A 24,920-nucleotide genomic window follows, 5' to 3' on the forward strand; every position below is an offset into this window, starting at 1 on the left:
ACTGGTTATTCGTCTCTAAAGAGGTGGGCATGGAATATAGTAGCTTATGAAAGAAGTGGATTTATCTTTCCTTAGCTCAGATTAGGTGTGATTGCTGCTACTCTCATGGACCTCTTATTCCTTATCAATTGGGAAGACCCTTATCTGATTTCCCTCACCCTTCCCAACCCCTTCAGGTCTGGGGAACACATAATAGGACTGTCCTGTTCCTCCATGTCCTCTCTACCCAACAGCAGCAGAGTTGTGCCAGGTTCAAGGAGAGTCTTTTATTTCTTTCCCCAGAGACATCTGCCTACCCTCCCCCCAGTCTCAGTCCAGCACTCTTTCTCTCTCTCTCTTCCCCCTCCTTCCCAAGCTGGTGACACTATCCAGGCTCCATCCCAGTTGGGGGTAAGGAGACAAAGGTGGATCTCCCCAGCACAGCAGTGTTCCCAGATCCACAGTCCAGCTGTGTTCACCAAACCCCCAATCCTCCACCCTTCACTGATTGGTCAGATTTGCAGGTTGACAAAGGGAGCAAAGCCCACAACGTCCTGTAACAGGACAAGGGCCCGCTGCAGGGGTGGTTCCACGTCAATGTCCACACCACGTTTCCTCAGGGCACTCAGGCTGGACTCAGCTACATCATGACAGTGACGTACCCGAAGTGAGCGCAGCCGTGGGCAATACTCTGCCAGGGTCCTGGGGGGGGGGCAGGTAAAAGAGCGTCTGTGAGGGACAGGAGACGTGCTCTCTCCCACAGAGAAGGAGGGGGCTTTAGTGGTCCTCAAGCCCAGCCACCTTGTTTAACAGAGTCCCAGAGAGGGACAGTGATTCCCCTAAGGTTACAGAGGTCACTGGCCAAAGTAAGACTAGGGAGCCCCCAAAAGATAGTAGAACTGTTGCTGAACTGGAAGACGAGGACTTTGGTTCTACTTCTGGCCCTTAACAACTCACTGTGTGACCATGGTCAAGCCATATAGCTCAGCATTAATTTTCTCCTCTGTATGTGTAGAGGAGCTCAGAGATTGTACAACACAATCTCCTTGCCAGGAAAAATCCCCTCTAGAATGCCAGCTAGGGGGTCACCCACCCTCCACTACAACATCCACTGACAAGATCACTCCCAGGAGGTGGCCTGTATCATATGTGGACAAGTCTAATTGTTAGGAAGGCCTTCCTTTCATTAAGCTCCCTCTGGTGCCCACCTGAAGCCCCAGCCCCTGGGCCCAGCACCTGATGGCGTCACTCCGCACTCGGAGACAGCCGGTGAGGTCCAGGTGTTCGAGCTGCGGGCAGCATCGGGCTAGCTCCTGCACAGTGGCATCCCCCACGTTCGCATTGACAGCCAGGGAGAGGGATCGGAGCTGTGCCCCTCGGCGCTGGGCCAGGTAGGCCACGGCCGTGTCCCGGAGCTGTCGGCACGCCGTGAGGTCCAGGGCCTCTAGGCACGGGCAGCGGTCGGCCAGGCCCCGCAGGGCCAGCCCATCCACCCAGTCGCAGTGGGCGAGCGAGAGGCAGCGCAGCTGCGCGCAGCTCAAGGACAGCGTCACCAGGGCCCGACGGCTGAGCCGCCCGCAGCCCGCCAGCCCCACGCGCCGCAGCCCGGGGTTCCGGCTCAGCACCGGCTCCAGGTCCTCATCGGACAGCCAGTCACGGCACGACTCCAGGCACAACTCCTGAAGCCCCTCCGAGTCACTCAGCAGCCGGCCCAGGGCTGCCCTGGGGACCTGGGGGCCCACCTGGGGAGGTGCCCACGGGGCTCACACCTGGATCCCGGCTGGACACCCGGTCCCCACCGCCAGCCCGCCCACCTACCTCCTCTCCCCATACCCCCAACACCCCAGCCCAGTGTCTGACTAGGGAAGGTCCTCCTCGCCCGACCTGGGGCAGGTTCCCGCCTCTGCCCGCACGCCCGGCCCCCCCAGACCCTTCCCCGAGGCCTGGGGAGGGGCGGAGTCACCTGTGCCGAGTCGAAGCTGCGCAGGCGCGCCAGGTGCAGTAGCACAAGCGCTTGGAAAGCTTTGCTGACGCGCTGCAGGTGGAGCAGCTGCCGCAGGGGGACGCGGCTGAGGACGTGCGGGAGCAGGACGTCCTCCCACGGCAGGTCCAGGAGCCTGGGGCGGGGACATGAGGAGTCTGTGCACTGGCCACTCCCGTCCCACGCAGTCCCCCAGGTTTGGGCGGGGTCCCCCAAACCCTCACCCCACGCATGATCCCTCCCCCGTTCATGTCCCCATGAGTGTCCCTCGGTGGTCCCCTCCAGGTTCCTATGGTGCGAGTCTATAGGACTCTGTCCCTGGGAAACACTTGATTTCATCATCCCTCCATCCCTTACCCAGCCTGACCCGGTGGTGGCGGGGCGGGGGGGGGGGCGGTGTTTCTCTTTTCCTGGGCCCCTCCCGTCCTAGGTACCTGACGGCCCCCGGCTCTTGCTCCCCGCCGGACGGCTCCATCTGTAGCCCCGATGTCGCTGCCAGTCTTCTTTGCGCCTGCGCAGTCTTCTCCTCCAGCGGCTACGACGGCTAAGGAGCCGCCTAGCAGGGCCGCCAGACCTGCTCAAACGATCGCCGCCTCCCTGAGCGTCCTGTACTTAAAGTCTTCCGGCCTAACCCTGAGCCCGAGGCAGAGAGGGCCGGGTTCCATGGCTTTAGGAAGGGATCGAGAGTTGCTGAGGTTTTTGAGCTTGGTGGTTGCGAGTACGAGAATGAATGTCCCGCGGCTTGTGGGCCAAAGAGATTCGAAGCTGGAACTATTCCTGGATCCGGGAGCCTGCCTAGCTCCTCAGCTTTCTGTGGGACTAGGGCCCCAGTATCCCCACCCCACGCCCTAGCAAGGGTAATTGGTCGTGTGCACTCTCCATCTCCTTGTCATTTGCCTAGTTCTGCTCTATCTATCTAGCTGACCTTGGACAAGTTATTTCCCCTCTTAGAGCTTCAGTTTTCCAGACTATAAAGTAGGTGTGGATCGATAAAGGACCCTTATAGCTCCAAAATTCCATTGTATGAATTAGTAGTGGCTAAATAGGCAAGTCCAGCTGTAAGCGCAGTGAATGGTAGTGTACTGCCCCCCCCAACCCCCAATCTCTGTCACTGTCTGTGAGGTAGCAAGTAAGGGAGGAAGTGGCTGATATTGAAATGGTGAGATTATGACTTCCCTTTTATACATTCCCCAAGGCAAAGGGCTAAGACTTCCTTATCCACTACCTTTCTACCACACAATTTCTGAGTTGAAAGGAAATTTACTGGTCAAATAGCTTCTAAGCAGATAAATGAGTTCCAGAGTCTACTACAAATGTTGTGTCCTACAGTTAGAATATAAGCTCCTTTAGGTTAGGAACTGTCTTGCTTTTGTATTTGTATTCCTAGCCTTTAACACAGTGCCTGAAACTAGTAAGGACTTAATAAATGCTTTTGAAGTGACTTTCAGAATCGTGCAGCAAGTTTGCATCACAGCTAAAATGAGAACTAGGATGTAATGACTCAAATTTAGGATCTTTCTGCTACTCCACATTACCTCTCTTCTCCGTCTCCATTAATGTAGCCACTGAACGTATTACTGGGCACACAAGAGGGCACTATTAGGATAGATTAAATGCTCTAGCATCTATCTGCCTTCTGTAAAATATGGAAATCACGTTTTAGCAACTCTTTTTGTCCTTATGACACCCCCCCCCATGAGATGAGGCCATTTCCAAAAGTGTCCACTTTGAATGAATCAGTGGAAAAAAACCAAGACAGCTCTCCTAATGCACATCCCTGGGTCTCTCTCTGCACTAGGTCACACTGCTTTCTCAAGGGGATGTTCCAGTTCTATACCACACTGTTTTTTACTATACCACTTTACTTTTAGATAACAATGTTGGGAGGCAGGAGGCATCCATCCACAGCTTTTTTCACTATCACCTGGTGGCCATGCTGAGAAACTTGTGGAATGAGCAGAACCAAAACCTTCTTTTTCATCTTCTGCCTATTCTGATTTCTCCCAGGACTGAAGGGCACCCTAGTACTATTCTGTCACAGATTGGGAGGGTGATAAGGATGGAAAAACTGCAGCAAATCCAGCTGGAAGCTGAAGTCTGCAAGTCAGTGTTCCTTATAACCCTACCCTTTTATATTCTGTGATATATATTGCAGGAATTGATAATGGGGAAGGAACAGCATATTTTGGACTTCATTAGAGTATAGGGCCTTAAGTCACCAAATTCTTCTGCCATTAAAATGCAGTGGTGTAAAGAAAAAAAAGTACATGTCATCAGATGGCCGTGGTTTGAGACCCAGCTGGGACACATGTCTATGTGTTTCATTGGTTTAGGATTATACTTGTGCCACACAATTCACAGGGCTGTTGTAAAGATAATACATTGAAAAGTGCTAAATAATGATGATTGTGTTAATAGTTTATGGAAATTACTAAGCATTTCCTGGGTTTTTGTAGGACTTTATTCCACTCTTCCCCCATGAGTTTCCTGAGGGTTAGGACCCCATCTCCTCCTGTGTCTTATTTCACATTACTTCCCTTTAGGCATTCATGTTCCAGCCTAACTAACCTACTTCTTTGAATTCAGCATTCCATGCTTTTTGCATAGGTTGCCCTGCTTGCCTGGAATATACTCCCTTTATACCTCTGCTTCTTAGAATCCTTAGCTTCCTTCAAGGATCAACGCAAGATGCAGCTCCTATATATTGTATTTATCACTTTAAATATTATATTCCCACCCTTCCAATTAAAAGTAAGTTTCTTGAGAGGAGTGACTTTTTCATTTTGGCTTTCTATTCTGAGTGCCTAGCATAGTGTCTTCCACATAGTATGTACTTAATAAACATTGGTTGAAGAATAAAGTAAATGTGTCTCCTCTTCAAGGTCTAGCTTGGAATGAGGCTTTGCACACATTGATCCCAAAAATCCATGTGGATTGCAAATACACTTTCACGTGTGATCTCATTAGATACAAGAGTCCTAAGAAGTTCTTGATGCTGGACTGGTGTTGCTGCCCCCATTGTCCAGATGAGGAAACTTTGAGCCAGATCAGGTTGATGACTTGGCCAGTTTCGAATGTTCCTCAGTAGAACCTGGCCTTGAACCATAGAATATCAAGACTGGAAGGGATCTGGGAGTAAAACACAGCAGTTTAATTTCATTTTCCAGGCAAAGAAACATCCATAAAAGGGAAATGACTTCCAGGATCACACAGCATGCCACGTGTAACTAGAACCCAGGTGTCTCTTTTCCTCCCTGGGTCTGCACCGTGCCTGGCACCTAGTAGGTGCTTAATAAATGCTTGTTGAGTTGGGGGTTTTTTGGGTTGGACTCCTGCAGAAGGGCAGAGGGAAGTTAGAGGGGCGAGAGGTTACACCTGACTGGAAGGAGTCTGGAAACCTGGGACTGCAGGGAGGCAAGGGGTTGGCACAAGGATTCCGTCCTTCATGTGGCCCCGCCTCCCGCGCAATCCCCCTCCTCCCCGCCCCCCTTTTGTTCAGGGCAGTCGAGGCGCCTGCGCAGTGAGGCCCCCGCCGGGCGCTGTCCTTTCAGCACCACGCGGAACCCGCGCAGCCCCCTCCCCTTCCCGCGGTGAGCCCCGAGCGCCCCCGTAGCACCCTTCCCCTAAGCTCACCCCCTTGGTCTCCTCTACTACGCATTGCCCCGTGCTCTGCAGCCCCTGCCCTGGCGCGTTACTATGGCAACCCTGGGCCGCCCGCCCCTAAAATAGACCCCGCCCCTGCCCAGCCAAGGTCACCCCCTGGGGTCACCCCATCCTGTCCCCTGCCTCCGAGCTTAAGGCCCCGTTTCCTCATTCCACCCTGACACTCCGGATCCCTTCTGGGGCCTCTGGGAAGTTCCTCCCGCAGTCTAGTCTCTGCCCCTCTTTCTGTGCCTTCAGGGGCTTAGGTGTGGGGGCCGTCCTGTATTCACTTGCGATCCTGGACTCCTGGGTTCCAGTCTCAGTTCTACAGTTTGGGGAGGGGGTTATCCCAGCCTCAATTGCCCCTTCATTCCCGGAGGGAATTCACCTCCTGCTCATTGGAAAAGTGGCCTCAGAGAGCAAATCCAGGGTGCACACATGTGTTGTGTAAGTAGGACATATATGTGTTGTGTAGATAGGCCCAGTGCACAGTATGTAAACATATACGTGTACAGCATGTAGTCCTATGCGTGGTTTATAGCAAGGACACTGAGATGTGTGATGGTGCATGTATCGAGTGTGTAACTGGACATGCATGGGACACGTAACGTGTGTGACAAGGCACATGTGTGATGTATGACAGGGCTTGTATAGCATATAGCAAAACTCCTGCGTTGTATGTAATAGGACATATGTTAACATCTGGCATATGTGGCATGCAATGGAAAATGTGTAAAATATAGCAATGCATGAATGACTGCAATATGCATAATATATACACATACCACTTCGGGGTGCAGCCTACATGAGTAACATATGAGAACATGTGTGACATGTGGTAGTTCGTATATGTGGTGTTAGGACCTGTGTAGCATGTAAAAGAATCGTGTGGTGTGTGGTCAGGTCCACATGTGTTGGAGAAGCTTGATCCTTCTCTTTCCCTAAGAATATGGTTGCAGGCACAGCAAAAGCCACCCCAAACCCTCAGAACCCCCTGTGTGTGGAGGGGGTGGGGTTCAATCTCCTCCTCCTGGGGCTTTGGAGGATGTGTGTGTGTGTGTGTGTGTGTGTGTGTGTGTGTGTGTGTGTGTGTGTGTGTGTGGAGGGGGGATTAGCTGAGCCCGTGGCTGAGCTGGAGGAAGGAGGGGAGGGAGGCGGGACCAGCTAAGGGTGGAGGGAGATGCTGGAGCAGCACGGTGGCAGGAAGCCTCATCCCGCTCTGGTTTACTCTGGTTGCTTGGCCTGCAGCAGCGGTGAGTGTATGGTGTGGGGTATGTTTGGGGTATGTGACTGGGTGGGTGGCAGCCTTACCTCAGGGGAATAAAAGATGAGAAGGGGAAGGAGGAGGGGGAGGGGATATGGCAAAGTGGAAGCAAGAGCACACTAGCCCCCACCCCAACACACACACTCACCAGTCAGGAACTCAAGGTCCACCCTGATCTTTGCCCCATTCTCTGGGCCATCTAGATGCCTGGACCAGAATCAGGTGCTCAGCCTAGTCTTGTCTGTGTTAAGGTACATTCAACCCAAAGCTATTCAAGGGGTTGGGGAGGTGGGAAGCAGTGGTGGCAGAGGTGTGTGTGCCTGTGTGCTAATCTATGTGTATGCTTCTTTATTCAGACCCCTCTTCCCCTCACCACCCAAGTTCTTTTCCTTCTGCCTGTCCTTGGATAACCTCCTCCCTTCCCACCCCCACTGCCATTACTATGTATCCTCCTCAGCAGGACCTGGACGGGACTCAGTTCAGGGGACTCAGGCCCTGAATTACAGCCATCTCCCCTTCCTAGACCTTTCCAGTCCCCCCTACCCCATTGAGTTGCTCTTAGTTGCCATGGGGACACCTAGAGCTCAGGCCCACATGCCTCCTGAAATAGCTTCTATTCCCCCCCCATCTTACCTCCTCATTCAGACCAATTGTTTATGGGGGGACTTTGCATGGGGCAGAAGACTAGACTGGAGTCCAGGACTCCTTGGGTTTCTCCCAGGTTTGTAGGGCTATTTGGGATGGGTGGGTCTCCCTCTTGTGGGGGAGGGTAGAAGGGAGAGATTCAAATAGGTATTTAGTGAACCTCAACCAGAAAGGATTATTGACTATCTTCTCTTAGGTTCCTCCTTTCAACTCACCCCTGTCTTCTCCATCTTCCTCTAGGCCTGTTTGAGGAGCATGCCTTCCCCCAACCCCACTGCTGGCCTCACCCTCCTGGCCTCCCCTGCCTGACCAGCTCAATCCCTGGCCTCCCCCCAGCATGGCCCAGGGAACCATGCGCTTCTGCTCTGAGGGAGACTGTGCCATCTCACCCCCTCGATGCCCTCGAAGATGGCTTCCAGGGGGCCCTATGCCCGAGAGCCCCCCAGGGGGTGGGAGGGCCCAACTGGGCATGTATGGCAGTATGGGCTCCCTAGTTCGACGAGTGGTGGGGCCTCGTGGTGGGAGCAGGGACACCGTGGGGCGGGTGACAGCACCCTGCACCCCACTGCGGTGTACCCCTGCTCCCCAGAGCCCTCCCTCACCCGCGGGGCCGCCACAAAGCTCAGTGGTCATCTTCCGCTTCGTGGAAAAGGCCAATGTGAGGACAGTGAATGGGGGCCTCAGTAGAAGCCTGGACCTTGGCTCTCCCTCTCCTGGTACCTCATCCCCACCCCAGCGACTTGCCCCCACCCTGGCCACTAGTTCTGGTTCCAGTTCTGGCTTGGGCCGGAAGCTCCGGCTGGAGGCTTCCACCTCAGACCCACTACCTGCTGGGGGCAATTCAGTTCTCACTGCCCGATGCTGCCCCCTGCCCGGGTCCCCAGCCCAGCCATCCACAGGTGGAGACAGCCTCTATTCCTCCCTCCCAAATGGTCTGGGTGGGCCTCCAGAGGACCTGACCACTCTACTCCGAGGGCCCTCAGGCATTAACTGTCAGAAGCAGGTATGTGACCCCTGCTCCTTCCCTACCCCTACCCCAACCCCTTACATGAGAGTAAGTTTGGGCTTACTCTCATGAGCAATCTCATTGTACTTGTGTCCCTGCTGAATCTCTCTCTTTTCTTTCTGAATCTCTACATGGGTCTATCTCTGTATATTTGATTATCTTGGTTACCACCTTTTGCTCTGTGTGTATACATCTGCCTCTCATTTCCTTGTCTCAGGGGGAATGCTGCTCCTCTCCCCGGGAAGTGTCTGCTCATGCCCAGCGGATTGCCCGGGCCAAGTGGGAATTCTTCTTTGGCTCTCTGGACCCCCCCAGCTCAGGTAAGGAAGGAGACTGGGCTGCAACAGAAGGTACGCAGTGGAAAGAGCTGCTCTGAATAGGGTGTTCAGGGCTGATCATAGATTTAGAAGAAGAAAGCATCTTACAGGTCATCTAGTTAGTGCAACTTCTTTTTACAGCTGAGGAAACTGAGACCCAGAGAAGTTTAAATAACTTCCCCAAAGTCCCAGTTTTAGAAGATGGCAGAGCCAGCATCTCTGAATCCAAGTCATAGTCAGTTAATAAGCATTTATTATGCACCTACTTTATTGCCAGGATCGTAGTTTTAGAGCTAGAATGAAAACTCTGAGACCATATAGCCTAGACCCTTATTTTACAGTTGAGGAAACTGAGGAAGTTAAGTGACTTGCTCAAAGCCACACAGGTAGTCAGTGACATAGGTAGGAGGTGACACTGGAACCCAGGCTCTCTGCCTTCTGAACCACTGTTGTTTCTGCTCTATCATACTGCTTCCAGGACATAGAGGCCTCAGAAGGAGAGACTGTTCTTATCCATCCATAATGGGGGTCCTTGAGCAGTCTGACACTTCTTCAGCCCTCATTCTTCCCATGTGTTATGTCTGAGGGCTGAACTCAGCACCTGGAGAAGGACAGGCAGTGGTATAAAGGAGGTCCCATGGTCCTGCCTGGAGGCAGAGGGCTGGCAGGAAGAAATACACCCTTCCTCTTTTTGCCCCAGCCTGCTCAGTCTAAGGCTGAACAAGTTAAGAGTGTGGACATCATAAGGCCCAGAGAAGGGAAGGCTGGTTCTGCTTGGGTCTCAGGACTGTCTGACTGAGAAGGCTGAGTTGAACTTTGAGCAGAGAAGAAATTCAGACATTGGAAAAAAAAACCCCAAAAACCCAAACTTCTAGCCCATGATGGTAATGGGAAGCTGACTCTGATTCCAGTAATCTAAGGTGTTGGCAAGAGGATGGAGGAGTGAAGGAACGAGTTGCCCTTCTTGGAGGCAGGGAGATAGCCCGAATGACTTTCCCCGACACCCTTCTCTTCCTTTGATCTGTGCTGCAGGTTCCCATCCTCAGGACCGGGAGTGGGAGCAAGCATCAGCTAGAATCCCCAGGGAGGGGCCAGGGCATAGCTCAGAGGCGACCACAGCACGAGTGACTAAATATTCAGAAACCGACCTGGACACAGTGCCCCTTCGGTGCTACCGGGAGACAGACATCGATGAGGTTCTGGCCGAGCGAGAGGAGGCTGACTCAGCTATTGAGAGCCAACCCAGCTCAGAACCCTTGGGTATGGCCAGGGTCCCCCAGCCAGCCCCTCGGCCAGTCCCCAGCCTGGACAGTGCCAGTGAAGAGGAAGAAGCTGAGGAGGAGGTGGACGACGAGGTGTTCGAGGCCTCAGAAGGGGCCCAGTGAGCAGGCCAGGGCTGGGGGCCAAGGGCAGAGGACTGGGTCTGGGGGCGTGGGGTGGGATGGGGCTGAGGGAGAATGCAGTGGTGATTGTCCTGTTGTAGAAGAAAGTCAGAGGAGGCAGGACTTGGGGCTGAGGGAGCCAGGAAAAGACCATGGGAAGGGTAGGATAGCATATGCAGATGGGTGGGGACCCCTTTTCCCTGGCCCCAGGGTCCTTTCTGAAGCCTCATCTCCTTTCCTAAGATGATGACAAAAATAGAATGGAGAGGGGAGGGGAGAGGATCATGGAGAGTGAGATTAAGCAGGGAAGGGAGAAGAGGAGGGGGAGGGGAATGACTATGAGCAGGGCAGGGTGAGACTCGGTTGGAAAACCTGGTTTGGGAGAAAAGGAGATTTTTTTTTAAAGGGATAACCGTGGCCTGTGCCTGTGTGACCTGGGCTAATTTAAGAGGAACAATGAGAGAGAAACTAGTCTTTATTCTTTGGACTGGGGCGGGGGGGGGGGGGGGGGGGCAGGGCCCTGGGGTCACTGGGCCAGCTCTGATTCTCATTCTCCCCGGATTCATTCACCACCTAGGCCAATGGCCATGATGAGTCCCTGTGGGCCCCTCAAGTCCCCACTGCCCTTCCTGCCAGGCTCCAGTCCATCTGCAGATGGTCCAGACTCCTTCAGCTGCATCTTTGAAGCCATCCTAGAGTCACACAGGGCCAAAGGCACATCCTACACCAGCCTGGCCTCCCTGGAGGCCCTAGCCTCGCCAGGCCCCACCCAGAGTCCTTTTTTCACCTTTGAACTGTCCCCCAATCATCTGGTTCCCCAGCTTGATCCCCAGCTGCCAGCCCCATTAGCTCCACTGGAACCTGACTCAGGGACCAGCTCAGCTGCTGATGGGCGCTGGACAGAACGTGAGGAAGAGGAGGAGGAGGCTGGAAGGGGAAGCAATTCAACTCAGGACAGGGCTCCACCTAGCCCTTGTCACTCTGAAGACAGCTTTGGTTTAGCACCTCTGCCTGTGGGCAGGTGAGTGACTACATTGATCCTCAATCCCTGCCTTAGCCTCAAATGACCCTGAGAAACCACTCTGGGCAGGGAAGGATCTTTGAGTGGGGTAGTGGAGAAAAGATGGGTGGGGATGGCAGAAAAGGGGCATGGAGAAGTTTGGAAAGACTTAGGTTGCTCCATTTTTCCCTCCTCACTTTGGGGTGTAGTATATGTTTTGGTTTCTTAGGACAAGAGGTTCTGCTTTTGGGAGTGGGTGTTAACAAAAGCATCTTCATCCTACTCTATCCCTTAACTTTCCCCTCCCCTCTTTAGTTCTCATGGAATCAGCAAAACCCATTACTATACTTGGGTCCCCTGGGAGGATGGAGACTGACTGGAGGAACGGATATAGCCATAGATGTGTGTGTATGTGTGTGTGTGTGTGTGTGTGTGTGTGTGTGTGTGTGTTTTCTTCAGGAAGCCCTATTCCCTAGAAAATCATTCCCTGACCAGGAGGAAACTGGCACCCAAACCATTCTATTTTCATAGTCAGATCTTAACCCCTCATAACCCACCAGAAGTCTTTCTTTCTGGCTAGTCTAATCCCTACTCTGATTGCCTAGGAGGGACATTTCTGCTAGGAATTGGGTATGTGTATGTGCAAATCTCTGGTGGGATGGGGGCTTCACATATCTTTGTCCCCTTCTCCAAGTGCTTAGTGAGACCGCCTCCCTTTTGGTAGGGGGTAAAGAAGGGGGGAAGTTGCTCTCTGCTGAAAAAGACTTCTGCCCCGCCCCCAGCTACCCTTGAAGTGTGGTTTCCATGGCAACAGGAGGGGGTGGCCTGGGAGACAAAGTTGCTTAGCAACCAGGAGTTTCCAGCTTCTGTCTCTGGGGCCAGGTGGCCCAGGGAGGTGGAATGGATGGGAGGGGGGAGGAAGAAGAGGAAGGGAAGGATAGGAGAGCACCATTTTTCCAAACCCTCTAACCCTAGAACAAGAGAAGGGATAGATAAAATCAAAGGCCTAGAAAAGCACATTTTCTCTTCCCTGCTGGCCTGCCTCCTACAGCCTACCCCAGCCCCAAGACCCATGAGAGGTTAGAAGATGGAGCCATCACTTACACTACAGCAAGAAAGATGTGGGGTAGATTTAAGAAAGAACTCCCAGAGAAGAGTTGAGACATTGGATGCCAATGAAGAAAATAGACAGCCCCTTCCCTCCCCCCATTTAGAGGCAGGGGGATGGCCAGGAGGGTTTTTGGAGGACTCCAGAAGACTCAGGACTCCTCCCTCCTCAGCCCACTCTGAGCCTTATTGCCACTCCCCTGCAGTGACCCCCCTCTGAACCAGCTGGTGTCGGATTCTGACTCGGAGTTGGACAGCACAGAACAGCTGGCCCTGGGTAGCACTGATACCCTGTCCAACGGGCAGAAGGCTGACCTGGAAGCTGCCCAGAGGCTAGCCAAGCGTCTCTACAACCTGGATGGCTTTAAGAAGGCTGATGTGGCCCGGCATTTGGGGAAGAAGTATGGAGATGAGGAGGGAGGGCTGAGCTGTGAGGATGTCCTGGCCCTGGGGGTGCCCTGGCCCTGGGGGTGTCATGGTTCCTGAGGGTATCCTTTTACCTTCCCTAGCCCTGAAAAGGTCCCTGCCTTGCAGACTGTCTTGGTTCCAGGGTTGTCCCCAGACCTAATCTCTTCCTCTCTTCTTGGTTGACCAAGCACCAATTCTGCTGACTGAACTTGAGCACTTAGGGAATCTGTTTGGGTGTGGGGCAGCATGAGTGGCTCCAAAATCCCCCAGGGCCATCTCCTTCTCATCGACCCCCAGCTTAACCTCCACTCCCGCCTTGTCCCCCCAGCAATGACTTCAGTAAGCTGGTGGCTGGAGAGTACCTCAAATTCTTTGTCTTCACTGGAATGAGTCTGGATCAGGCACTCAGGTGGGTTCTTTCCCTCTTCAAAGCATCTGCTGGATCCAGGAGAGGATAGCGCATCCTAATACATACATCATGTGCCAGCTGGACCCAGCCCCAAGAAGCCAGACAAAACCAGACTGTGAACAGTGTTTAAGTGCCCAGGTCTCAGCTCTACCTCCACCCAGGACAGTGTGTAACACTCTGTCTCCCCCTCCCCAGGGTCTTCCTGTGCCATTCAAGGTAGCATGGGGGCTCAGGTATGGGCTGGAAACCAGAGGGCTGCAATGAGGTTCCATGCTGGTGATGATGTCCATCTCTTCCTGGGTCTCCTTCTCCCCAGGGTGTTTCTGAAGGAGCTGGCTCTGATGGGGGAAACCCAGGAGCGGGAGAGGGTCCTGGCTCATTTCTCCCAGCGCTACCATCAATGTAACCCTGGGGCCCTGTCTTCTGAGGGTGAGGGGATTGGAGCTTGGGAGTAAGGGGGGAGGGGAATGGGCCGTCTTCTCACAGGCACAGACCCAGAGACTGTTCAGAACGGTACAGTCACTTAGGCATCTGGGTATGCTTAGGTGTGAATGGACACATAAGTAGAAACATGAACTTGGGTGCCTGAATACAAGTTTTAACGTATCTTTGGGGGTGATGTGGAACTTCAGTGGGAACATTCATGCTTTTGTAATGTTGAAAGCTCCTCTGCACATTTAGCCATCTTGCTGTTCTAGTCATTTAGCTAAGTGTTCTTTGAGTCAGGCTTCTACTCTTCTATATACACTTTGTGGACAGGGCCCTGGGGTACAGGAGAACCACCACAGGGCGAGTAGAAAGCCATAAGTGGGGCTGGGGAGTAGAGGAGACAGAGAGGGGCCTCTACTGACTAGCTCCCCCCTCCCCAGATGGAGCCCACACTCTAACCTGTGCTCTGATGCTGCTGAACACGGATCTTCACGGCCACGTGAGTGGAGAGGTTTGGGGGTGTGGTAGCTGCTAGGCCCAGGGTGCTGCAGGCATAGGGAGGGGCCGAGGGAAGAGGACTGAGCTGATTTACCCACAAGCTCATGGGCTTCTCTATGTCCCCCATCTATTTTTTAGAACATTGGGAAGCGAATGACATGTGGGGACTTCATTGGGAACCTAGAGGGCCTCAACCAGGGGGGTGACTTTCCGAGGGAGTTGCTCAAGGTAGGGGCAGAGTTGGGCTACCATCTGGAGAGGAAACTGGGGCCACATTTTGTGGGAGGAGGCTGGATCACATCTGGGGAGGGAGCTGGTTCACATCTGAAACTAGCCTGAAGATTCTAACCACAATCTCTACACCCCCCCCCCCCCACAGGGAGTGGGGTGGGACGGATGACTTTGTTTCTGACTCTACATGGAGTCTGTGCTCTTGTGACTCAGACTCTGAGCTCCTCCCCCACCTACTAGTCACGCAAATGCTAAGCCCTATGCCTGAGAGTCTGTTTGAGGCTTGTGCTAATGTGTCCTGACCATGCAGTCTGTCTGTGCAAAGCTCTCAAGTCACTAGTGAAGAGGAGGGGGAGGGAAGTGGCATCTTGCAGAGATGCACCCCCCCACAAAGGCTCTCATATATACTGTCCCCCCCCCACTTTATTGTTTTCCCTTTCCTGGATCCAGTCATTGTCTCTGGGGAAGTGGGGGAGGGAGTACACACACCTATAATTGGGCCCCTAGAGTGATGCTGTCTGTAGAACCATAGGACCTAAGAACTGGAAAAGGGACCTAAGAAATCACCTAGTGAAATCCCCTTATTTTCCAGGTGAGGAAACTGAGATCCAGAGAAAGGAAGTGATCTGTCCAAAGGCCGTAAAGTGAGACAGTGATAGAGCCAGGACTTAAACCCACATCTCCTGACTCCTCAGCACTGAGTTTTGTCATCTATATCATATTCCACTTTGAGCAGAACAAGACGAAATAGCAGCAGAAGGGTGGGGGCTTAATATGAGAAAGAGCCAAGAGACCCTATACTAGGTCTCCTATCTTTCAGACTAGTGTTTTTTTCACTATGGCACTGTTTTACAGGCATACAAACCTAGGCCAGTGCAGGGCCCTCGGCAGGGCAGAACAGTGGAGGAGGAGAGAGAGACTGCCTTGAGTAGAGGCTTTTAAGCGAGAGTGGAGCATCCCTCCCCTGTCTCCCTCCCTCCCCACCCCCCATCCCCATCTCCATCCCCAGGACTCTCCTTTGTACCCTTGGCTTTCGTTGGAGGGGCTAAGTAGGAACTCAAGGCTGATAACCTTCAAGCTGTGGGGGTAGGGTGGGAAGGCAGCTTTGTACCTTAAGCTCAGACCCCACATCGTAGATCCAGACACTTGTAGCCTGACCTACATCCTCCTCTCCCACACTGACACACAGCGCACACCTGCAACAGGGGCATGATTGCGAGACTGTGTGAGCAGGGGGTGTGTCTGTGAGTTGAGCAGATCTGTCTCCCAGCTCCGGTGAGGTGTGAGTTGGGCGTGTCTTGTGTTGTTTATGGTCTGGGTTGGTGTTGGGTATACCTGGGTTCTTTCTAGTCAGCCTCTTGGGTGGGATTATTTTGGTCATTAGATCCATTCCCTTCCTTCCCACCATCCTATTTCCAGCTATGGAGCTTAGAATATGGAAGGGTGGGAAAGCCTGATATCAAAATCAGAATAAGGGTTGTGGTTAATATTTGCTGCCGTTCTCATCTCCTAGTAGGATCCCTAGAAACTCCCCCCTCTCCAGGCTTTCTCCATTTTCCTCCCCCAGCCCCATCCGGTCCAGGAACCCCCGCCCAGTTCCCCTTTCCCCTCCCCTCGCCTCCTCTCATCCTCTTAGCTTTGCCCCTCCCTCACACCCTACCCAAGCCCCTCTCCTCTCCCCCCATATTTCCTCGTCCTCCTCTCGTAGCCCCCCCCGCCCCCGCCCTTAGCGCTCCCCCACTCCCTGCCTGGGACTCTCCTCCTCTCTCCTTCTTCTCCCCCTCCTCCTTCCATTCCCCCTCCCTCTACTCTCCCCCTCCCCGCCGCCTCCCTCTCCGTTTGCTGCAGAGCTGAGAGCACCAGCGCCGCCGCCACCACCGCCGTGGTCCATTCCTTTCTGAGTCTCTCCCCCAACCCTCCGCAGGTCTCCCGCTGTCTCTTCAGCTCCCTTGGGTCCGTTTCAGGGCCAGAAGGGGCTGGGGGCGTGCCGGAGGGGGGGGGGTGCTGAACATCTGCGGCCCCGGCCCCAGCCTGGGTCCCTGAGCAGTTCGTACGGTGGGGGTGGAAGGAGGGCTGGGGGCGCAGGGCCAGGGATGGCGGCAGCGACAGGAGGGACCCAGGGTCGCTGAGGGCCGGGGCCGGGGCCGGGCTGGCCGGGGCGCAGCATGATCGGCGTCAACAGTATTCACAGCAGCGCCGGGCGGCTGCGCTCCCGCTCGCTCTGCTCCGTGCGCTACGGGCGCAATTACCGCGGAGGCGAGACCTTCTGCTATGGCTGGCCCCAGCGCTCGCGCAGCCTCAAGCCCGTGCTCTACACCGACCTGGTGGTCAGCCGCCTGCAGAGCCGCAAGAAGAAGAAGACGGTAAGGGCGGGTGGGAGCGGGGGGTGGGGGGCGGCGGCATAGACCCGTCATCTTGCACTGCTGGGCATCTCGGCGCCGGCCGCTGCCACCGCTGGACTGAACTGACGCGCCCCCAGAGGGAGAGAGGGACGGAGCGAGCAGCAGCCAGGCAGGCAGACTTTGAGAATGAAGAGGAGGAGGCTGGGGACGGCTCAGAGACAACCACCCCTTCCCAACCTCTGGGATGAGGGAGGGGACCAGGATGATGAATGGGGGTGGGGAGAGGGGTATCCAAGAGGGACTCTGCTCGTGCCTGCGTTGGAGGCTGGGGCCCGATTGTGTCTGGAGCTGGGGCTTTTTGGGTGGTGGGAGGCTGGAATAGTGTCTGTGGAGGGAGGTAGCCCTTGATGGAGCTGTGGTTGTGTGGCGGTTTGTTGTGATGAGGGTGTTAGGATTGCCTGTGAGGGTGGGTGTCAAGTTGTGCCTGGGGGTGTCAAGATGTGAGTATGTATCTAAGATTTGTGTTGTGTGTGCTGGGGATGAGAACTGGGTGTTGCATATATGAGAACTGGGTCCTGTGCCTGAGTGCATGTTGTGTATATGAAGGTCGTGTGCCTGAGTGCATGTGTAGGAGACATCAGTGTTTCATCACACAATATGCTCAGACATCAGGGCACACGGAGACACCCCTCCCTACCCCCCAACAAGCACATTACCTGTGCACTTGCATCTGTACTTCACATCTGTACACAACTCACATGTACACAGCATCACACACATAATTCACATGCTCACATTACAAACCACCATTCCTCCACAAGACAAATTGACAGAAGAAACACCCCCACAGTCACACTAACACAAGCAAGGAAGGCACACACTCATGCAGAGACACCCCCACAGACAGACACATACTCACACCCTCCATTAATGAGTACAGGGGTCCCAGCTCCAGAGTCTCTTCTTTCCTTCCTTAAGCCTGCAATTCTGGCTGGTGCCATTTCCACTGGAGGAGGGATGATGGAAATTGGAAGGAGAGGAGACACTTCCCCTCCTCACCTTCCCAGCCACCAAATATCCTGATCATTTCTCCCCTCAAAAGGTCTGCCCAATTTAGCCAATGTTAATTAAACATCTACTGTGTGCAAAATGCTGTTCTAGGCACTGGAGGAGATGCAAAAGTCAGTCCCAGGCTTTTGTGTTTTGAGATTCTCTCTTTCTTGACTTTGGTAGCAAAGGGGAGGGACTGGGAAGCAACGTTCTGTAGTTCTTCCAGGATGTCGTCCCCCAACTGAGCCTCTATTCAGTTTCTGTATCAGTTAATAGAAGTATCAGGATCAGTAAAAGACATAGCTATTCTATCTAGCTTCCCTCATTCCCCCCAGTAGCTCTGAGGCCTGGGGCACTGAAGGTGGTGGTGGTGGGAGGGTCTGGTTGTAGTCCTGGGGGAGTAGGCGCTGCAGTTAGTAGCCTTGGTCTGTGCCTGTCTCTGAACCATGTCTCTTCCCCTCCTCGCCCTAGGCTCTGTACAGTTCCATCAAGAATGAGAAGCTTCAGTGGGCCATGTGAGTTACTGGGGAGATGGGGTTGGGGAGGGACTAGATTGGGTAGCTGGGTGATGGGCCCCTTCACCCTCTTCAGCTCCTTCTTCCTTCTTTGGTGCTAACCAGGCTAGGCTCTGCCTCTCATCTCCAGTCTGTTATGACAGCCTCAGTGGAGGTTTCCTGGAGGAAGGGGAGGGGTACATGCCCAGTACAGGAATGGGAAATCTTGAGGGAGACAGAATAGGGGAAAGTTGGGGTCATGTGAAGGGATTACAGAGGACAGAGACCCACAAGGGGTGCTGAGATAAGTCTAAGGAGCAGGGTTGGGGCAATTGGGCAGTGAATTTAGTGTGCCCTCACACATATGTAGAGGCTCCCTTCCTCTATCTTGGGAGGAAGAAGATGTGATCTCCAACATTAGGGAAGGAACTGGATTTGCTCAGTCCTCTCAGTTGGTTAACCTTCTGGTCTTTACTGATACCCAGCTCTATGTTACAATGTGGAGAAGGAAGTGTATTCCCCTACAGCTTAGCTGGGAGGGCAAGGTTCACGCATGAGCTCTCTCAGCTTCCTTCATCCCCACCTCAAAACTCCAGCCTTAGAGGAATAGGATTCCTTCTTTCTCCCCAAGTTAACCATTCCACCTGTGCCCTTGATCCCATTCCCCTCATTCCTCTTGGGATTTTGCAACATTATCTATCTTCTTTTAGAATCATTGAATCTTAGTTGAAAGGTATCTCAGAGGCCAAGGCCATCTAATCCAAGCTTCGCTTGCACAGGAATTCCCTGCAAACATCCCCAACAAAACAGCTTTCTTCCAGCTTTCTTCACTTGAAATCCTCTAAAGGCTTCGGGGGGAGAAGCTACTTCCTCTGGAGGCAACCGATTCCACTTTTGAACAGCTTTAGTCATTAGGAAATGAACCTGTCTGCCTCTCTGCCGCTTTCAATACCTATTGCTCTTTTATCTTCAGTCCTATCAAGTAATAAGCTTCTCAAGCGGCACAGACTGTTTTTGTTTTTGTCTTTGTAATATCCATTGACTAGCACAGTACTTGGAACACAGGAAGTGCTTAATAAATGCTTATTGAATGAATGAATCTCTTCTGCTTTACTTCCTTGCCTTCTGCCTACAATACGTTCAGGTCTCCTCTATTCTAAAACAAAACACTACTACATCCTCAATTTATCATCTCCTCTTTCTCTTCTCCTTTTGCTGTCAAATTTCTTAAAGGAGTGGTCTGTATTTGCTGATCTCACTTCCCATCCACTCCACAATTTAACACTGCAATTTGTCCTCCATTTCCACTAGTCAACCGAAAGTGCCTTTTCCTACCCCCTCATTGCTTAATCCAATGATCTCTTCTCCCTTGACCTCTATGTGTGTGTCTGTTTGTGTGTGTTTGTGCCATTGACTCTGTTGACCTTCCTATTTTTTATATTTTCTTTTCCTTTGGCTTCTGTGATCCCATGTGACTTGCTTCTCTCCCTGCCTTTCTGATCATTCCTTTGCCACTTTCACTGGCTCCTCCTCCTCCTCTTCCTCTTCCAGGATCTCAAAACTCTGTCCTTGGTCCTCCTCTCTTCTCTCTCTATACTCTAACCCCTGGTGATCTCATATATTCCTATGGCTTCAGTTTGTTAATTCCCAAATATGTATCTCCAGCCTCAACCTCCCTGCTCAGCTTGAGCTTTGCATTTCCAACTGTTGGTAGCTGGGGATTCCAATGATGAAATAAAATATAATTCCTGCCTTCAGGGAGTTTACAGTCAAACAGAGGGCATGATGTAGAGGTCCCACGAATAGCTAAAGTTCAGTAGATCCTAAACCAAACTCAACATCTTCCACCCAAAAAAAGCAGCTCCTGCTTCTGACCAAACTTCCTTACTTCTGTTAATGGCATCACTATTCTCTCAGTTACTCAGGCTCAAAACCTCAGTCATCTTTGACTCCTCCCTCTTCTTTGATACTTTATCCAAACTGGCATCAACATCTCTTAGGTCTCTTTGTTCCTTCTTTTAATTTCTACTGCCATCACCCTAGTAATTCACAGATCTCTCACCGAGATTTTTGTAATGCTTTCTGACTCTCCTTCCTGAAATTCAACTCACAGATCCCTGCCAAAGTAATTAATTGTTCTAAAGCATAGCTCATCTGGTCATGTGCTCACATTCCTATATTCAAAAACCTTCAATGTTTCCCCACTGGCCATAGGATGAAGCCTAGACTATTTAGCATGGCATTCAAAGCTCTCCCTAATCTGACCCTAATCTATCTTCCCAATTTTATCTCCCACCTTTATTGTAGGCAAATTATCTCCCAACACAATCTATGCTTTCTCAGTTCTGTACTCATGCTCATGGTCTGGAGTGCTATCCCTCCCATCTCTGCTTGCTTAAAAAAAAAATTTTACCATCCTTCAAGTTCCACCTAAAATGACACTTCTTCCATGAAGCCTTCCCTGATTTGGCCCAGATGGAAGCAATCTCTTTCTTTTTATTGTTTTAAGTACTATATTCTGATTTGCTTGATATTAATCTTGCTAGGACTGTCCTTTCTACTTCTCTGAACTCCCTTCTCCTCTACATAATTACTACATAGTAAACATTTGTTGAGGGAAAGAATGAACATGGATCCAGTAAAGAATAAACTAGTTGAGTTTGCTCAATTATGTGGTGAAGTCAGTAACTGTGAGTTCAGGGGAATAAAAGCTCACTATAAGCCAGGGTGACCATGAGTTTTCCTAGTGTTCCCAGAGAGGAGTTTCGAGCTTTGTCTTGAAAGATGTTACTTTTGGATACCTGGAGGAGGAGGGCTGGCCTTCAGAGAGACAAGAAAAAAGTGTAAAAAGAGACAAGGAAAGGGATCAAAATGGAAGAATTTTGTACTAATGGGGCCAAAAAGCAGTTACGGATCCCATAAATGAGACGTGTCTAAAGTCCATATTCTCATCTAAAGGGGCCAGAGACCACTACTCTCTTTCCTTCTTCCTGTCCCCAACATCTCTTGCTGGTTGTTCTAGACCCCAGATGGAAATTGCCGAACGTCAGATTGTTTCTTCCTTCTTCCTTAGCTGCCTCCTTCTCTGATAGGAAGAAAGAGAACAAGAGGAGGAGGCCCTGACTGGAATCCTTTAGTCTTCCTGTGTTGTCATTGGTTGGCAGAGCTGTAGATTTAATCGTTTTAATTGGTGTTGCTGACTGAACTAATGTCCAGTGACAGCTTGGTCAGTCAGTCATAGGGGATACAAGGATGCTGCGCCTGTCCCTTCTGCTCCTTCATCATCAAAAAAGGTCTCCAGCAGTAGTGAGGATGCACAGTATTTGAAAACACCGAACGGGCCCTCAGTGGACGTAACTGAATCCTTAGACTGTTGCTAAGTGTTTCCCTTTCCATCTTGGTAAAGGATGAGTAGGCGACTTGATGGTTGTACCCAAATTCTTCAGTATGGTTCCCAGGGAGATGGTAATTGGCATGGTGGGTATGAACTGGGTCGGTCGTCAGCTTGTAGAGGGCTTCAAATGTCAGAGAAGTTTGGACTTGATGTAACAAGCATCAGAGAGCCATTGAACAGTCTTGAGTAGGAGAGTGACAAACTGTTTTAAGATGACTCAATCCATTTGTGCAGGGTGATTTGGAGAGAGAAAGACTAAAGCTGGGGAATCCACAACTAAGCTCTTGCCATAGTCCAGCCATTGATTTATTCAACAGAGATTTCTTGAGCACAGTCTCTATGTGTGAGGCCTTGTTCTATAAGCAGTAAGGTTTTATGGTTTCAGGTTTAATGAGGGAGGCTCAGCCCTGCCCTCAGATAGTCTCTGGTTTAAGGGAGAAGCCTTGGCTAAGAGTGGTCCTAGGGGAGAAAGCTCATAGCTGGAGCTGGCAAGAACTCAGGGAGGCTGGAAGGTGGTGGGGTGTTCCAAAGAAATACTTCCCAGACTGAGCCAACTGTCCTGCAGTGATGAAGAGGAACTCCGCCGCTCCCTGTCTGAACTGGCTGACCCAAACCCCAAGGTCATCAAGAGGGTCAGTGGTGGCAGTGGTGGTGGCTCCAGCCCTTTCCTGGACCTGTCGCCAGAGCCTGGTGCTGCCATTTACAAACATGGCCCCCTGGTGCGCAAGGTGCACGCGGACCCTGACTGCAGGAAGAGTACGTGGGGAGGGGGGGAGAGCGGGAGAGGAGTGGGCAGTGATCTCCATTGTGAGGAGGGGGGAGAACACTGGGACGAGGGTGGGGATACCCACATCCCCCGCGGGGTCCTTTTTCTGGATTTCAGCCAGTTGAGCTGAATGAGGTGGGAACAGGATGGGGGGGGGGTGTCACTCTCCTCTTCCATGGCCATATCTGTGAATCTGTCCCTCCTAACCCTCCCCCCAGCACCCCGGGGGAAGCGTGGCTGGAAGGCTTTCCATGGCATTCTGAAGGGGATGATCCTCTACCTACAGAAGGTGCCAGGGAATGGGGAGGAACCAGGGGAGGGGAGGGCAGGGGAAGGGCTGGGCCTGGTTGGGGTTTCTCAGTGCATCCATCATCCCTGACCCTTGCCCTGGAGGATACAGAGTGAGAAAGCCAGATCACTGGGTGATGATGGGGCAGGGCCTGGGGCAGGCCTGAGCTGCGTCCGTGCCTGGGTATGGCTGTCTGCATTGGCAGGAGGAGTACCAGCCAGGCACAGCTCTGGTGGAGGAAGAACTGAAAAACGCCATCAGCATCCACCACGCCCTGGCCACTCGCGCCAGTGACTACAGCAAGAGGCCTCACGTGTTCTACCTGCGCACGGCAGACTGGCGGGTTTTCCTTTTCCAGGCACAGTGAGTCACAGCCCTAGACCTAGTCACATCCAGTCTAGAGCCCCCAGACCCAAGAGACCTGACCCTGGCCAGGCTCGGAGTCCTTTCCGCTGCTGTGTCAGCGCAGCCCCCAGATTGGAAAGAAGTGGCGAGGGTGGCCTCCTACATGGGCCTTAGACACCTGTCCCCACCTAGGAGCTTGGAGCAGATGCATTCCTGGATCACCCGCATCAATGTTGTGGCGGCCATGTTCTCTGCCCCACCTTTTCCAGCTGCCATCAGTTCTCAAAAGAAATTCAGTCGTCCTCTGCTGCCCAGTTCTGCTACCCGCCTCTCCCAGGTAATGCCCTCTCCTCCCCTGACTTCCTCCCCTCGGAGGAGAGAACTGGATTTGGAGTCCAAGGACCCCAAGGTTTGAACCCTGCCTGTGTCATGACCCTCCCCTTGGGTGGAGGCCTCTTCCTCTCCCCAGGTCTCATTTCCTAAAACAAGGGGGTTTTGGACTTGACCTCAACACCCCGTCCAGCTCTAAATTCTATAGTCTTCTAGGAAATACCCCGATCTAGACATTTTCCATCTAAGAATGCCCCCATCTGCTCTCTCTGCCCTGAGGGATGTGGGACGGTGGGAGGATGTGGGGGCCCCACCGATACCAGTGGTCCTTCCCCTCCCCCGGGCAGGAGGAGCAGGTGAGGACGCACGAAGCCAAACTGAGGGCCATGGTGTCCGAGCTTCGAGAGCACAGGGCTCACCAGCAGCAGCCAGACAGGAAAGGGAAGAGCAAGGAGGCCGAGGAACAGCGGCAGAAGGAAGCCTACCTGGAATTTGAGGTGTGGGGAGACTGAACACCTCAGTGATCCTCTTCCCCCCACCCCGAAGGAGCCCCACAGACCCAGAGTTGCACAGGGCCTAACCCTAGCCCACCTCCTCCAACCCCAACCCCTCTCAGTTCAGTTTGGTGGGGAGTTATTGAGCATTTGCTGTGTGCAGAGACAGCCCTGTGTGCAGGGAGCTATGTGAACGCAGGCAGATTTGAACTCTGTGCCTCAGTTTCCTCATGGGCAAGATGAGAGGATTGGGCTTTATGGCTTCTAAGGGACATTCTGTGGGACTTTAGCCCAGCCCCCAGCTCCCTACAAACGATGCATGGCTCTCACCCTTTAGACGCAGCCCTCAACATGTCCAGTCACTTGGGCTTAAGCCCCTGAGATGACTGTGAGGTCTCTTGAATGGCCTCAGTCCTGGGCCCTTAGATACAACCCAGAGCTAGCTTTGGTGAGGCTCCGGAGAGCCGGTCATGAGCAGCAATGGGCCCCAGGCTCTGACATCCTCCTGGGGCCGGGGAACTGAGGGGTGGTTCTCACACGCCCATCTCCCCGTTCTCTATTCCTCTCTCAGAAATCTCGCTACGGCACCTATGCAGCACTGCTACGAGCGAAGCTGAAGGCGGGCAGTGAGGAGCTGGAGGCCGTGGAGGCTGTGCTGTGCCAGGCTGTGCCAGGGGTCATTGAAGATGGGCTCCCTGCATCCTGCTCCAGCCCCACTCTGCAGCCCGAGCCACCTCCACACACCAGGCCACACCGCTCTGGTCCTGAACCCCGGGTAGGGGGCAGTGGGCGGCAGAAACCCTGACCCGTGGGTAGGGGCCAGGAGGGAGGGGACAGCGACCGCCAGCCGGCCACCTGCATGACCTCTGACCCTGCCCCAGCCAGGGCCTGACTGCGCCGGACGCGGGGCCCCGAAGGCACCGTGGACACTGCCCAAGCTAAGCCCCAGAGGCTGAGGCCATCCACCAGGCTCCCCATTTTGTGATACCATTTTGCACTTTTTCTTATTCAGTGGTGGGAGGGTTGAGGGAGGGACCTTTCAATGACATTTTTTGGGGGGGAGGGCACATGCTGGGGGGCCCCACTTTCCTGCTTTCTATTTGGGCCTCCTGGATCCC

General features: G+C 53.0%; 2 protein-coding genes across 4 annotated transcripts; one reads left to right on the plus strand and one right to left on the minus strand.

The window, feature by feature from the left end:
- Positions 1-246: 246 nt before the first annotated feature.
- Positions 247-2,464, minus strand: FBXL15 (F-box and leucine rich repeat protein 15). 2 transcript variants are annotated; one of them, XM_027851963.1, is made up of 4 exons: positions 2,395-2,464; positions 1,943-2,096; positions 1,216-1,721; positions 247-681 (listed from the first exon to the last, which is right to left on the minus strand). In XM_027851963.1, the coding sequence occupies exons 1-4, from the start codon at positions 2,433-2,435 to the stop codon at positions 492-494; spliced, it is 891 nt and encodes a 296-aa protein (XP_027707764.1). In that variant the 5' UTR covers positions 2,436-2,464; the 3' UTR covers positions 247-491. The 2 variants fall into 2 exon arrangements, with proteins under 2 accessions (XP_027707764.1, XP_027707763.1); XM_027851962.1 differs by lacking the exon at positions 2,395-2,464 and having other exon boundaries at positions 1,943-2,306.
- Positions 2,465-7,848: 5,384 nt separating this feature from the next.
- Positions 7,849-24,658, plus strand: PSD (pleckstrin and Sec7 domain containing). 2 transcript variants are annotated; one of them, XM_027852010.1, is made up of 17 exons: positions 7,849-8,514; positions 8,735-8,837; positions 9,261-9,282; positions 9,910-10,215; positions 10,794-11,237; positions 12,530-12,724; positions 13,060-13,140; positions 13,457-13,569; positions 14,010-14,068; positions 14,206-14,295; positions 18,162-18,205; positions 22,144-22,334; positions 22,563-22,633; positions 22,839-22,996; positions 23,171-23,315; positions 23,656-23,805; positions 24,374-24,658. In XM_027852010.1, the coding sequence occupies exons 1-17, from the start codon at positions 7,849-7,851 to the stop codon at positions 24,605-24,607; spliced, it is 3,072 nt and encodes a 1,023-aa protein (XP_027707811.1). In that variant the 3' UTR covers positions 24,608-24,658. The 2 variants fall into 2 exon arrangements, with proteins under 2 accessions (XP_027707811.1, XP_027707810.1); XM_027852009.1 differs by lacking the exon at positions 9,261-9,282 and having other exon boundaries at positions 9,867-10,215.
- Positions 24,659-24,920: the final 262 nt, after the last annotated feature.

This window comes from Vombatus ursinus, unplaced genomic scaffold (assembly GCF_900497805.2).
Source record: "Vombatus ursinus unplaced genomic scaffold, bare-nosed wombat genome assembly UNPS02009205.1, whole genome shotgun sequence".
Taxonomy (NCBI): domain Eukaryota; kingdom Metazoa; phylum Chordata; class Mammalia; order Diprotodontia; family Vombatidae; genus Vombatus; species Vombatus ursinus.

Bases quoted from the DNA above. Each gene is read 5' to 3' on its own strand.
- FBXL15 (XM_027851962.1), bottom strand. From the start codon at position 2,302: ATGATGAAATCAAGTGTTTCCCAGGGACAGAGTCCTATAGACTCGCAC. The intron at 1,722-1,942 runs GTGACTCCGCCC...GCACCTCCCCAG, and splicing joins GCAGCTTCGACTCGGCACAG to GTGGGCCCCCAGGTCCCCAG. The intron at 682-1,215 runs GTGCTGGGCCCA...CCCCCCCCCCAG, and splicing joins GTGCGGAGTGACGCCATCAG to GACCCTGGCAGAGTATTGCC.
- PSD (XM_027852009.1), top strand. From the start codon at position 7,849: ATGGCCCAGGGAACCATGCGCTTCTGCTCTGAGGGAGACTGTGCCATC. The intron at 13,141-13,456 runs GTGGGTTCTTTC...CCTTCTCCCCAG, and splicing joins AGTCTGGATCAGGCACTCAG to GGTGTTTCTGAAGGAGCTGG. The intron at 14,069-14,205 runs GTGAGTGGAGAG...TCTATTTTTTAG, and splicing joins ACACGGATCTTCACGGCCAC to AACATTGGGAAGCGAATGAC.